This window comes from Rhamphochromis longiceps, linkage group LG13 (assembly GCF_057381845.1).
Source record: "Rhamphochromis longiceps isolate RC_006_pf linkage group LG13, R_longiceps_female_GT1.1, whole genome shotgun sequence".
Classification (NCBI taxonomy): Eukaryota; Metazoa; Chordata; class Actinopteri; order Cichliformes; family Cichlidae; genus Rhamphochromis; species Rhamphochromis longiceps.
The window spans coordinates 15,211,975-15,225,423 of NC_140569.1; the positions used below are offsets into that span (position 1 = coordinate 15,211,975).

General features: G+C 39.3%; 1 protein-coding gene across 1 annotated transcript; it reads right to left on the reverse strand.

Moving 5' to 3' along the window:
* Nucleotides 1-776: 776 nt before the first annotated feature.
* LOC146655535 (multiple inositol polyphosphate phosphatase 1-like) lies at nucleotides 777-12,903 on the reverse strand. Its single transcript, XM_085427946.1, has 5 exons — nucleotides 12,286-12,903; nucleotides 12,013-12,207; nucleotides 10,213-10,310; nucleotides 7,820-7,950; nucleotides 777-1,388 (listed from the first exon to the last, which is right to left on the reverse strand). The coding sequence occupies exons 1-5, from the start codon at nucleotides 12,872-12,874 to the stop codon at nucleotides 1,007-1,009; spliced, it is 1,395 nt and encodes a 464-aa protein (XP_085284072.1). The 5' UTR covers nucleotides 12,875-12,903; the 3' UTR covers nucleotides 777-1,006.
* Between the last annotated feature and the right edge of the window lie 546 nt (nucleotides 12,904-13,449).

Consider the following 13,449-nt stretch of genomic DNA (forward strand, 5'->3'; position numbering starts at 1 on the left):
CCGTCTATAGTTTTCCGTTGCAGAAGCATTATGTTGCTTTTCAGTGAAATAAAAATATGGCAATACAACAAAAAACAAACCACATCTGATGCTTTCCCATCACTAACAAGTGCCATTTTGCTTAATTTTACTGCAGCTGTTTCATTTTGTTTGTTGTACATTTCATGCACTCTTTGCACTTCTGTAATGACTGTTCCATGGACTGGACTATGACTGGATTGTATTGTAGACAACTTTAGAGAAGCTTTTCCTATGACATTTCCAATAGGCTAATAAGCTATGCCTAACTTTTCCTTCTGGCTACCCAAACATTCACCTTCTCATTTATGTCACAGTAAATATTTAATGTGTAGCTATCAAAATTACATTTTCCTTTATTTTGTCATTTAGAAATAAATTGTGATTTTGAAAAAAAAAAAGATGAACACAGTGTCCAACCTTTTTATTATTATTGTTTTTTGTTGTTGTTGTTGTTGTTGTTGTTGTTGTTTTTTAAATCAAACATACAGACATGTTCTCTTTTCATGGACAAGTGAATCTTGGGAGTGACCCCAATCCAAGAAGATGGTTCTTGCCCACAAATGGTAGTGCATTTAAAATAGTTTTTCACTGCTTTACCTTAAAAATAAGACAGAACACTGAGAAAAGTGAGTGACCTTATCTGCAAGTCATAAATGTTTACACTGGAAAAATGGATTATTTAATGAAAGCATTAGGTTGTGTAGTGATGATAGCGAATCTTGCAAAAAACAAAAAACAAAAACAAACCAAACCCAAAATGTTATATACTTTATTATAGCAGCGATAATACTGAAATGCTACAGGAACTTCAAATTCACTTTGTAGGTTTGGGTCTTTGGGTGTTTCAGAGACACTGGATTGCTAGAGTGAAAATCCTGTTCAGAAAGGCCGTGTTGAACAGTGAAATATTCATGGAATAACAGACACATTCTGACTAAGGTAATGCTTGTATAATGCCTTCTTTTCCAGAAAATACTGTGCTTGCCTAAACTTCAGCAGGCTGCTTGAACAGCTGACACTCAGTTTCAAAGTCGCAGCCTTGGAGCAGATCCCTGTAGTGCTGCAAGACATCCTGATAGAGCGGCATGGAGGCCTGATCAGCCAAACCGGGGAATGTTACAGGCTTCTCATTGAGCAGCGGCTGCAGTCTGAGGTCACCTCCCCCGCAATCATAAAGCACCAGGATCAAGTTAGCTGCATAGGGCAACATATGGCTTGTGCGAAAGGAACGGCGGGTCTGTGCAGCGAAGTTAGTTGAAGTCAGCGGTTCGCTGTCATTGAAGAAGCCCAGAAGGGTAAGCAGAGGCAGGAGGGTCTCTGCATGGCCCACCTGGACTGTCACAGCTTCAGCCACCTGCTGGCCTGACCTACAGAATACACAGTTTCAGCGTTGAAATATGAGAACTCAAACAGTCAGTTAATTGGTTTGTTGATTGCCACATGGACTCAGCATTTCTGACAGCCTGTGAACACCAGGTATCTATTAGGGATTGGCTGAGCTTATCAAATATGGGGATTGTGGGGTTATTACCATCTTCAAATACATTGAAGTGATTGACATTAATTTTTAACTGTAAATATGACTGTAGTTTCTAAATAGTTTTTAGAAATAGCATTTAATTAATTAAAAGTACATATCAGGGAGGAGCAGGAAATAGAAATTCCAGCTAGAAATGAAAACGAGTCAGAAGCAAAGGCAAGGCAAGGCAAGGCAAGTTTATTTGTATAGCACATTTCAACAACAAGGTGATTCAAAGTGCTTTATATACGACATTAGAAACAAAAACAAATAAAAAGCATGATTTAAAATTGATTAAAACAAGCAAACAAACAAACTAATTAACAAACAAACAAAACAGTATATAAAATCAAAACAGATAAAATCAGAACAATAGATAAAATCAGTAGTTAAATGTAAGTTTTGAAATTTAAGCTTAAAAGTGTGGATTTGGTGCTTTATTCAAATGCAGCTGAGAATAGGTGAGTCTTCAACCTGGATTTAAATAAACTGAGTGTTTCAGCTGATCTGAGGCTTTCTGGGAGTTTGTTCCAGATATAAGAAGCAGAAAAAGCTGAATGCAGCTTCTCCGTGTCTGGTTCTGACTCTGGGAACTGATAAAAGACCGGATCCAGATGACCTGAGGGATCTGGAAGGTTCATACTGGGTCAGGAGGTCACTGATGTATTTTGGTCCTAAACCATTCAGAGCTTTATAGGCCAGCATCAGAACTTTAAAGTCTATCCTCTGATGGACAGGCAGCCAGTGTAAAGACCTCAGAGCTGGACTGATGTGGTCCACTTTTTTGGTCTTAGTGAGGACTCGAGCAGCAGAGTTCTGAATGAGCTGTAGTTGTCTGACTGATTTTTTAGGTAGACCTGTAAAGATGCTGTTACAGTAATCAAGCCTACTAAAGATGAATGCATGGACTAGTTTTTCCAGGTCCTGTTGAGACATCAGATCTTTTATCCTTGAAATATTCTTGAGGTGATAGTAAGCTGACTTTGTTATTGTCTTAATGTGTTTTTCTAAGTTTAGGTCTGCATCCATCACTACACCCAAATTTCTCGCCTGGTTTGTGGTTTTTAGATGTATAGATTGAAGTTCTCTGGTGACCTGTAATCGTTTTTCTTTGGCGCCAAAGACTATTACCTCAGTTTTGTTTTTGTTTAGCTGGAGAAAATTGTGGCACAGCCAGTCATTAATTTCCTCCATGCATTTACCAAGAGCTTGTACAGGGCCTCGGTCTCCTGGTGACATTGTGATATATACTTGTGTGTCATCTGCATAGCTGTGGTAGTTTATTTTGTTGTTCTTTATAATCTGTGCCAGTGGGAGCATGTAAATGTTAAACAGAAGGGGTCCCAAGATGGAACCTTGGGGAACTCCACATGTGATACTTGTCTGCTCAGATGTGAAGTTACCTATTGATACAAAGTATTTCCTGTTTTCTAAGTATGTTTTGAACCAGTTTAGTACAGTTCCTGAAAGACCTGTCCAGTTCTCCAGTTGTTTGAGTAATATGTTGTGGTCAACTGTATCAAATGCTGCACTGAGATCCAGTAAAACTAAGACTGACATTTTTCCACTGTCTGTATTCAGACATATGTCATTGAACACTTTGGTCAGAGCGGTTTCAGTGCTGTGGTTCTGTCTAAAACCTGACTGGAAGGCATCGTAGCAGTTATTCTGTTTTAAGAAGTAACTGAGCTGTTGAGAAACTGCTTTTTCAATGATCTTACTTAAAAATGGGAGATTTGAGATCGGCCTGTAGTTGTTCATTTGTGTCTTGTCAAGATTGTCCTTTTTCAGTATAGGTTTTATTACAGCAGTTTTTAGTGATTCTGGAAACACACCTGATAATAAAGAAAAGTTGACGATCTGTAACAGGTCTGACTCCAAAGTCTTTGAGACCTTTTTGAAAAAACTTGTTGGCAGGACATCTAAACAGCAGGAGGAGGAGTTCAGTTGACCTAAGATGTCCTCCAGGTCTTTGCTGTTAATAGGTTGAAACTGTTTCATGGTGTTTAAACAGTTTTTTGGTGGACACAGTACATATTCTGGATCTGCTGTTGATGTACCAATTGCTTGTCTAATTTTTTGGATTTTTTCTGTGAAGAATTTGGCAAAGTCATTGCAGGCCATGGTCGAATGAAGTTCAGCTGCCACTGACACAGGAGGGTTTGTTAGCCTGTCAACTGTAGAAAATAAGACCCGAGCATTATGACTGTTTTTAGTGATGATGTCAGAGAAGTAGGACCTCCTTGCACTCCTCAGTTGTAAATTATAATTGTGAAGTTTCTCTTTATAGATGTCATAATGAACCTGGAGGTTTGTTTTTCTCCATCTGCGCTCAGCTTTCCTACACTCTCTTTTTTCCATTTTTCAGTAGTGTGGAGTTTCTCCATGGAGACTTTTTCCTTCCAGAGATAACCTTCACCTTAATGGGAGCAATTGGGTCCATGACATTTAACATGTTAGCATTGAAGCTATTGACGAGCTCATTGACTGACCCTCCGGAAAGGTCAGGTGTTAATGGGAAGACCTGGTTAAAAATTGCACTACTGTGTTCAGTTATACACCGTTTTGTGATCACTGTTGTTGATATATTTATGTGGGCTGAGATTTTACTTTCAAAGAAAACACAGTAATGATCAGACAGGCCCACATCAGACACAGTAACCTTTGAAATGCTCAGGCCCTTGGAGGTCAGTAGGTCAAGAGTGTGTCCTCTATTATGTGTGGCCTCTGTTACATGCTGAGTCAGCCCAAAGTTGCCCAGAGTGTTACTCAGGTCTTTAGTCCCTTTGTCCTGAGGGTTGTCCACATGGATGTTAAAATCCCCAACAATAATTACACAGTCAAAATCAACACAGAGCACAGACAGCAGTTCACTGAGGTCATTAAAAAAGTCTGTGCAGTATTTGGGAGGCCTGTAAACATTAAGAAACACAACTTTGGATGGGGCCTTCAGCTGTAAAGCCACATATTCAAAAGACTGAAAACTTCCAGGAGACAGCTGCTTACATTGAAATGATTCATTAAATAAGACAGCAACCCCCCCTCCTCTCCTGCTCACCCTGACCTCACTGATAAAACTGTAGTTAGGAGGGGTCGTCTCGATGAGAACAGCTCCACTGTTACTTTGGTCCAACCAAGTTTCAGTTAAAAACATAAAATCAAGGCTGTGCTCAGTGATTAAATCATTAATTAAAAATGTTTTCCCAGCTAAAGATCTAACGTTTAATAAAGCCAACTTAAGTGTTTTAGAGGTATTACTTGTCCCCTCGTGTTTGGGAGCAGTCTGTGGCACACAAGGTATGTTTACTATGTTTAAAGATCTTTTAGAGTGCAGCTCTCTGTGTTTTGACCAGGCCACATGTCTCCTGTCACCTAAAAGTACAGAAATTTTAAAACCTTCTAGTAAACAGGGTCCCAGCTTCTCCTGGAAAAAGTCGCCACTGCCATAATCCTCGCAGCCCGGACCCTCCACACATCACACATCAGACTGCGGAGACAGGGCATGAAGGTGGTAAGGAGGAACTAAGAGCAATGTGACTTCGATTGCTCTGTTGAGGGTGGGGCTCGATGGCGAACCTTTGGCCGCTCTGGTGGGGGGTTTATGGGGGACAAAAAGGGATTGGGCCGGGGGGTAGATCTGAGCCCAGCATTGACCCGCTTCATCATCTCCTCAGTGAATTTCAGGTGTGGGGAGGAGGGAGAAAGGGAGGGGGAGGAGGGTGATGGCCTGTCAGGGGTTTGGGGGACTGGGGAAGATTGTGGTCCCTGGTCCTGGTCGTTGGTGTTGTTGAGAGAATTGGAGGCAAATAGGGACCCCTCTTCTTGCCTCAGATGTCTCTCCTTTCTGAGGCTCTTCCCGGGTGGGGGCAGATGGAGCTCCTCCTCAAGGTTTCTGCTGGGCTTTGTCTGTTCTTGGAGTACTGTTTGTTCCTCTTTATGAGATAACTCCTCGTTTATCTCAGCCTTGGCACCAAGCACAGATGGATGACGTATGGAATAAAACAAGTTGGAGGTGAACAGTTTCACCCCTGACTTGTTAAAATCAAATCTATTTGCTTTAAACAGATGCCTGCGTTCCCAAAAAATATTAAAGTTGTTGATAAAATGCACTGAGTGGTCCGCACATGCTGATATAAGCCATTTATTCAGTGTAAACAACCTGCTGAATCTCTCGTCTCCTCCTCTGACGGGCGGTACAGGTCCACTGATGAATACAGCTGCATTCAGAGAGTTTACAGTATTTAGTAATCTAGTAAAGTCCCGTTTCAGAACCTCCGACTGTTGTTTGGACACATCGTTTGACCCTGTATGCAGAACAATGTTTGTCACAGTTGGACATTCATCTGCAATTTGAAGAATTCTCTCCTTCAGGTTGTTGACCATATCGTTAGGAAAGCAGAGGACTTTTCAAAGAGTTGTTAAAGATCTTTAACAACCAGATAATAGATTAGGGTTCATACATCTGTAACCTTTTTAACAGCTTACTCAAGATGACATTGCAAAAGTCCATTCATTCAAATTCATTGCTAAAAACAAGCCCCAGAAAGGAGGGCAAAGCCTTTGCTCACTCTGATGTTTTAAAACTCCCACAAATCTAGCTGGAGAAATACCCAATGTTGTTTTTATTGTCCTATTATCCTATGGATTAGAAAGACAAAACATAATGGTCATTATATATTTAAGGTGTGTTCACTGACTCACAGCTTTAACCTATGCTCTAAAGAACAAGCAAGGCCATGTTCCATTTTAAAAGCTGTTGTTAGCTTCTGATTATGCTCAGTGGCACAGTTACTTTAATTTCCCTTTATTAGTCTATTTTCACCAGTAAATTTGCTAGTTTTATTTAAAGAAATCAGTATTATTAGCCTAATATTTTCCAGTAAAGATGAAAGGCTTACATATATGCAACTCCTAAAAATAAACTTAACAAAAATTAAGAACAATGTTAATATTTTAGCTCATGTGGTCTGCAGGCTGGACGCCGCTCCAGGAAAGTTTTAATCCCAGTTATTAAAAATTCGAGTTCATAATGATTAAGTGCAACCTTTTCTATAGCTTACTCAAGATGACACTGCAAAATCCATTCATTTGAATTCATTGCTAAAACCGAGCCCGGTGAAGGAGGGCAAGGCCAGAATGTTCTAACTTTTACTAACGTTTCTCACTCTGATGTTTTAAAACTCCCACAAATCTCACTGGAGAACAACAAAATGTTGTTCTGCTGTTTTTTTGGTCTCAGAATTTCTGTGACAGATGACTGCAGTTGCTTGCACATTGTGCTTGGCTGAAAGGTACAACCCACAATCTGCTCACTCTGCAGTCACATTTTAAACAGTCAGAATCACCCACACACATGCTTTAACGGTGAGCGTGTAGTAAAGTTGTTCTCTTTTCAAAACGGGAACTTTACGATTGCATCCTTTCAACACATGTAACAACACAACCTGGGTTGGCTCTTCACTACTTACACTCAGTGGCTGGATTATTAGATACATTTGTTGCATTTTAACACCAATATCTAACTGGCCAATCACATGACAGCAACGTATTACATTTAGGTATTTATACATGGTGAATAACTAACCTTGAAGTCAATAAGCTACAGCAGCAGAAGACTACTGTTGCCAGCTAATAAAAAGAAACTGAGGCTACAAGTAATATGGATCTCAAAAAATGGACAACAGATAATTGGAAAACTGTGGCATGTTCAAATGTCTCTCAGCACAAAGTAAGCATTGTTTAACACCGCAGCCTACCTTAGCCTCTGTACATATTTGTACATCTGATGGCTGCTCCCAGCCTATCTCAAATAATCTCAGACTAGTTGAATGAACAAGACAACTGGTTCATTCCACTCAAACGCACAATCATCAGATCTCAATTCAGTGGAGCAACTGACAAATATGCAGCAGTTGTATGATGGTTTAAGTCAGCATGTTTCCAGCACCTTGTTGAATCTATAGCTTCAAGGTTTAAGGAATTTCTAAAGGCCAATGGAGATGGGTGGGGGTGGGGGGTGTTCAACTTAACACAGTAAAATAGGAACTTTCCTAATAAAGTGGTCAGCGAGTGTATGCTAATGAGCCACACTTTTGAAATATAGCGAACACGAGCTCTGCTGTCTTTTGAGCTGATCCCACATACTGTAGTTCAGCTAAAATAATATCCAGCAAGTTTTGCTTCTGCCTGGATTCAGGGCTGAGCAGTGAGTCCTTTTCCCCCAAATATGTTTATTAACATGAGAAAAATATAGTGTAACACCATTTAAGGTTTGCTTACATGTTCTCTTTAGCTGCTTTTTCCAGACGGCTGAAAACATCATGGAAGAGAATGCAGCTTGACTTGCTGTTAATGTCATAACCATAGCTTCTTTTCCAGAAGTGCTTCAGATCATTTGCATACTCCATTACCTGTTGAATAAGAAAGTCAGCGTCAATGCCAATTTTACTTATATAGCACATTTCATTACACATAAGCATGGGCTTATTGTAAAAGTTGAAAAAAATAAAAAGTCTAAGGCAATAAAAACAGCAAAACAAAACTGTAAAAAGGAATGAAATACAAGTTAACATTTACAGGCATGCAGACACACACACAGTTATTAAGTGTAAGGCTGTTAGAATAAAGAACGTTTTGAGTTTGATTTCGAATGTGAAGCTTTAATTGGCCTTAGCTTGGTTCACAGGACAGCACTACAGTAACTAAAAGCAACCTCAGCACACTTAGGTGTAGCTCTGGGAACAGTTAACAGATCTGATAACCTGAGAGATCTAATTGGGTTACAGACAGTGAACAAGTCAGAAATGTCCTGGGGAGTCAAACTATTGAATCCTTCATAAACTAACAGAAGGATTTTAGAGGTAATTCTATATCAAACTGAGAGCTAATGCAATGACGTCAACGCTGCGGTAATACTACAAACACAAAATTAGTCTATGTGCAAATCTGGCATGACTAAACAAAAAGGATAGAAACCTGCTGATCGTTCACTGTGCAGGTGACAGTTCAGGCTTTCTGAGATCAGATTGCAACATAAGACACAGGAATCTCTTTGTGAGGTGAAGTACAGGACACATTGGCAGGATCTTTCTCTAATCTGAAGCTTGTCTCTTTATTTGTTTCTACTTATTTATTCATAAAACAGACTGTGCACATGAAATGCAACAGCTGTGATACAGGGTATTTCATTTAATTTGGCTGGTTTTCTTCTTCTTGTCTAGTTATTTGGTGAATTGGAACAAAATTTGGCAAATTACTGCCACCAACTGGACAAACTTGTTATAGTTTTATTATTCTAGTAGTTGGGGTGTTTGTCCCTTCAGTTAAGGGTAAGAGAGTCAGCTCACAATAATTTATTTTTAATAAAGTGACAGAAAGTTTGCACTTGTAAAGAATTTTATTTAATGATGCTCAGGATGATTCTTATGTTGTTCATTATTTTGTTTTCACCTATGCGTACGCTCTTGTGTGTTTTCAGCCTTGTGTTTTCAGCCTTGGGGCGACCGTGGCTCAGGGGTTGGGAAGCGTATCTGTAACCGGAAGGTCGCCGGTTCGATCCCTGGGCTCTCTGTCCTGGTCGTTGTGTCCTTGGGCAAGACACTTTACCCTACCGCCTACTGGTGTTGGCCAGAGGGGCCGATGGCGCGATATGGCAGCCTCGCTTCTGTCAGTCTGCCCCAGGGCAGCTGTGGCTACAACCGTAGCTTGCCTCCACCAGTGTGTGAATGCGAGAGTGATTGAATAGTGGCATTGTAAAGCGCTTTGGGTGCCTTGAAAAGCGCTATATAAATTCAATCCATTATTATTATTGTGTTTTAGTTTTAGTTGTATTCCCGTGTGGTCCTCAGGTCAGGTTGTCAAATCTCCATCTAAGTTTGGTTGTGGTTGTGACTGTGTTACTTCCTGTTTTATTTTGGTAGTGTCTTGTCTCTTGTGTCTGTATTAAGTTTTACTTCCCTGTTTGTTCCCTATCACCTATAGGGCTATACTAATGAAACTACATGATAAACATTTAGAAAAGTTACAGAAAAGATTCTGTTTAATCATTGCTCAGACTTTCTTGTAATTATAAGTTTAGAATATAAAACTTTAATTAATTCACACAAAATTGCCTTGCACTTTGGTGTGGCATGAATGGCAGTGGGTGGAGGTCTTTATTAGTTGGAAAAGCTGTAAAATTTTATACACTCCTTAATATTTTCCAAAACTGTCCATTGGAGTCTTTCCTGGGCTGATTCTGGCCCTCAAAATGTTTGACACTCCTGTTTTAGAGTTTTCTGTCAACTTATTCACTGACTGAATTTTAAATATCTTTTAGATTCTTTGGACTTCCTGTACTGAGTGCATTAAAGGCTGATTGCCTGAGATTAGGTCCTACATCTGCAACAGAAGCTCTATTCAATCAGTAATACATCATTTATCTCTGTGTGTATGTGCTTGATAGCACCCTTAGTAAGAAAAAAATATGGCCTGTAAATAAATTGCCACAGTCTACAAAAATTAAAAGTACTGTGGACATTTCTGAAACTGGAAACATTGTAATCGGGGGTGGGGTGGGGTGGGGGGGTGGGGGGGGGTCCATCATGCTTTCCCTACTGTGATACACGACTCAAAGTTAATCTGAAGCACATATTACTGCTTTATCACAATGTGCAACCCTATTCCTGTGTCACCTGTGCATCGACCTCGTCGTAGAGACGACACCATGGAGAGTTCACAGTCTTGATGGCAAACTCATACGCACACAAATAAAATGCAGCTTCGGCCATATCTGCAGGAAAAAGATTAAAACAAAATGTTAACAGTCAGTGAAATCACAGCAGTCAGGAAGCTGTTAGAAAAACAGAACTGAAAGCAGGAAGCGACATATTAAAAATCTTAGGAGCATGGTATGTGTTGCATTTTCTTTATACAACTTTAAGTATGGAAGAAAATCCTGAAATTAGGTAAAAGTTCCAATTTATTTGGGTAATAAAGACAACAAATAATGGAATGGAGAATGGAGTAGTATTTGAAAGACACCATTAAAAGTACAAAAGTACAAATAAACATAATTTAATATATATTACATATATTTTGATAGTTTAATATATATTATATTAGGTAGTTCATTTAAATGGTAACAAATCTAGGAATCAAAGATCATCTCAGAGGTTTAAAAGATTCTCTTTTTTGTAACAAGATGTATACATATTTGGCTTTTTGGAGCATGTAATAAATTTCTGTTTACAACTCAGAAATATCTGAAAAGAACTCCTAAAATATATAATATGATAAAACATGTTAGAGGTAAAAAAAAAAAAAAAGGTTGAAAAGTATTATTTCAGTATTTTCTTTTCACATTTCATGTATAATGAAGATGTGAGAGTTAAAAAAGCACAACGCTTCTCTGTGAAATATGGAAATGAACTTTCCAACACTCATGCTGTTTCAAAGCCACAGCTGAATGTTGTCGAAAGCTGCACGTTCCTAAACCGCACCAAGCAGACAAACTTCTACTATCAGCATTAACGCTGAGTGAACTTGCAGTATTATTGTTATTATGTTTGAAAACAGCTCCATCTACTGTGCAAATATCTGCTGTAAGAAGCCCAGTGACACGCCATAAGCAGAATTTCAGAAGTTTTTATTTTAAAATGTTTGGTAATAATTTAGTAATAATTATTGGTGAAATGTAGAAAGTGTTCAATTGTTAAACCCGTGAAGCCAAGATGTGACAAAATTATCAAATAAATGTGTTAATAGACCAACTAGAAATTGTAAATAATAACACACCAGCTATTTCACGGATAAATAATAGAGCCTCTGTCTGTCTGTTCTACATCTAACTCAAAAGCTTTCAGCTGATCTACTTTAAAACACAGTGACTTTAATCCTTGGGAAGTGCACTACTAAGCTGGTGTCATTCTAAGGAGTGACAGATTAATTTTTGTGGCCACACACCTCTGTGGCAATATAAAGATGTCACCAGCTACAATGAGGGTAGTTTATAAATCAACTTTCACTGACTGTGAGATCTAACTTTGCTGTTAAAGACATGCCTGTAACAGTTAGACCCACAGTGGTAACACATATTAACATAACAAGCGGTAGACTTACGAAACCAAAGCGGCCAACTGATGTTTAAGTTGTGAAATGTGCATCACGTATGGTTTTTGACAGTTTCATTACTTGTGAATTCATGTGGGGGAAAAAAAAGTCTACTGCGTCTACTGCAAGTTCTTTGAGCTTGCACTGTGTAACGTGGCACAAAGAAATCCTGCACAATATTAACCTACTATATAAACATATATCTACTGTCATATTTAGGTGTTCTGTACTCTAATCAGCTGTAATCAAGTGGTACTCTATATCTATCTATCTATCTATCTATCTATCTATCTATCTATCTATCTATCTATCTATCTATCTATAGCTTAATCTGATTATATGTAATGCTCTCAAAATGATGGATATGATAATACACCACTAACCATCTGTGATTGCACTGTATGGGATGTTGAGGATGTCTGCGATCTTCTGCTGGACCCTCCTCATCTCTGGCCCTTGCTTGAACTTCTCCACCTCTGTCACAGCTGATGGGTTGTTATCAACTTCCTCCAAAAACCTGGTGCATTTATCAAAAAACCTCATGAGAGCGTCATTCACCGCGTGATCAAACTCCATATCTGCACAGAGGAAAGCAACAGATTATAATGAGCAACAGGTTATGCATAAAGGGGCCATCATAATAATCATGGTCGTACCTTTAATATGCCACAGTTCTGTTAGTCCTGCCTTGAAGGACAGTGTGCTGTTGACACACCTGTGCTTTGAGCTGGTTATGAATTTGATGAATCCACCTCGAAGCTTCTCCTCTGAAATCAGTGAGGGGAACAGCTTTGACAGCCTGACAGCCAGGTGTTTGTGATCATTCACACCTTTCTGGACGAGTCGTCCGTCCATGTCCTCGGTGTACCACATCCTCCACTGGTTTTGCAGTTCACGCAGCCAGTTCCTGTTGGAAACATTGCTGCCCTGAACCACGTCGTAAAGCTTCTTCATCTTCTTGACGTTTTTTGTGGTCGGGTATCTGGTTCCGTGCCTTATTACGGCTGTCAGATGGATTTGGCGACATTGTGCAGACGGAGGCTGTAAAATTGATCTGTTTACAGCAAGTATGTCCTCTATGAGATACGGGTTCACTTCCTCATACCTTCCTTTCGTGCTGAAATATTTGGCGATTGCTGGGATCTCTGGGTTCTCCTCTGGATTCACGTCGGTACAAAAACAGCTGGAAATACCGGTTATGATGGTAAAATAAAAAACTGCGCTTTTCCTTAAAGCGGTCGTCATGATGGGTTACTTGTGAGGCCGTGCGCAGACCCGAGAATGACGTCGATCATGTGGGACTGTCCAACCAATGCCTTGTAGGGGGAACGATACGAAAATGACAAGCTCTGCTTGTTTATTAATATTCATGGTGATCGTATAATTTCTGAAAGTGACTGTCCGTCGGTTTCCAAAAGTTATTTGATACTTTGAGGAATATTTTGGGTTTTTAAAAAAAAATTGATTTGATAAAAGTAGCTTACTGTTTCACACTAAAGCTTTTGAAGCATGACTACGAGGCATGACTTTTTGGGGCACATCACCCTGATCTGAAGTGCTAGAGTTTTCTCTTCTTGCCACTTAATTAGATTAAAATGATTAAAATGAAATTCTAAACTCTTCATTAACTCCTTTATTTAGGAATGTAGCAGGAGCAAATGATTAGTAAATAATGGTAATGTGTTAAAAATCTCTTAACATCATCAATTAAAAAGGGTTTTCTATAAACAAAAGACAGTTGTCTGCACACACAAACCCACAGATTTGCATCATTGTATCTTCCCTCAGCGTTAGTGCACTGTAATGGAGATCAGAGATTC

What these genes read in the sequence shown, in the direction of transcription:
- LOC146655535 (XM_085427946.1), bottom strand. Translation starts at nt 12,874, where the DNA reads ATGACGACCGCTTTAAGGAAAAGCGCAGTTTTTTATTTTACCATCATA. An exon ending in AGAACTGTGGCATATTAAAG is followed by an intron (nt 12,208 to 12,285) that starts GTACGACCATGA and finishes TCCTCTGTGCAG; the next exon opens with ATATGGAGTTTGATCACGCG. An exon ending in ACGACGAGGTCGATGCACAG is followed by an intron (nt 7,951 to 10,212) that starts GTGACACAGGAA and finishes CTTATTCAACAG; the next exon opens with GTAATGGAGTATGCAAATGA.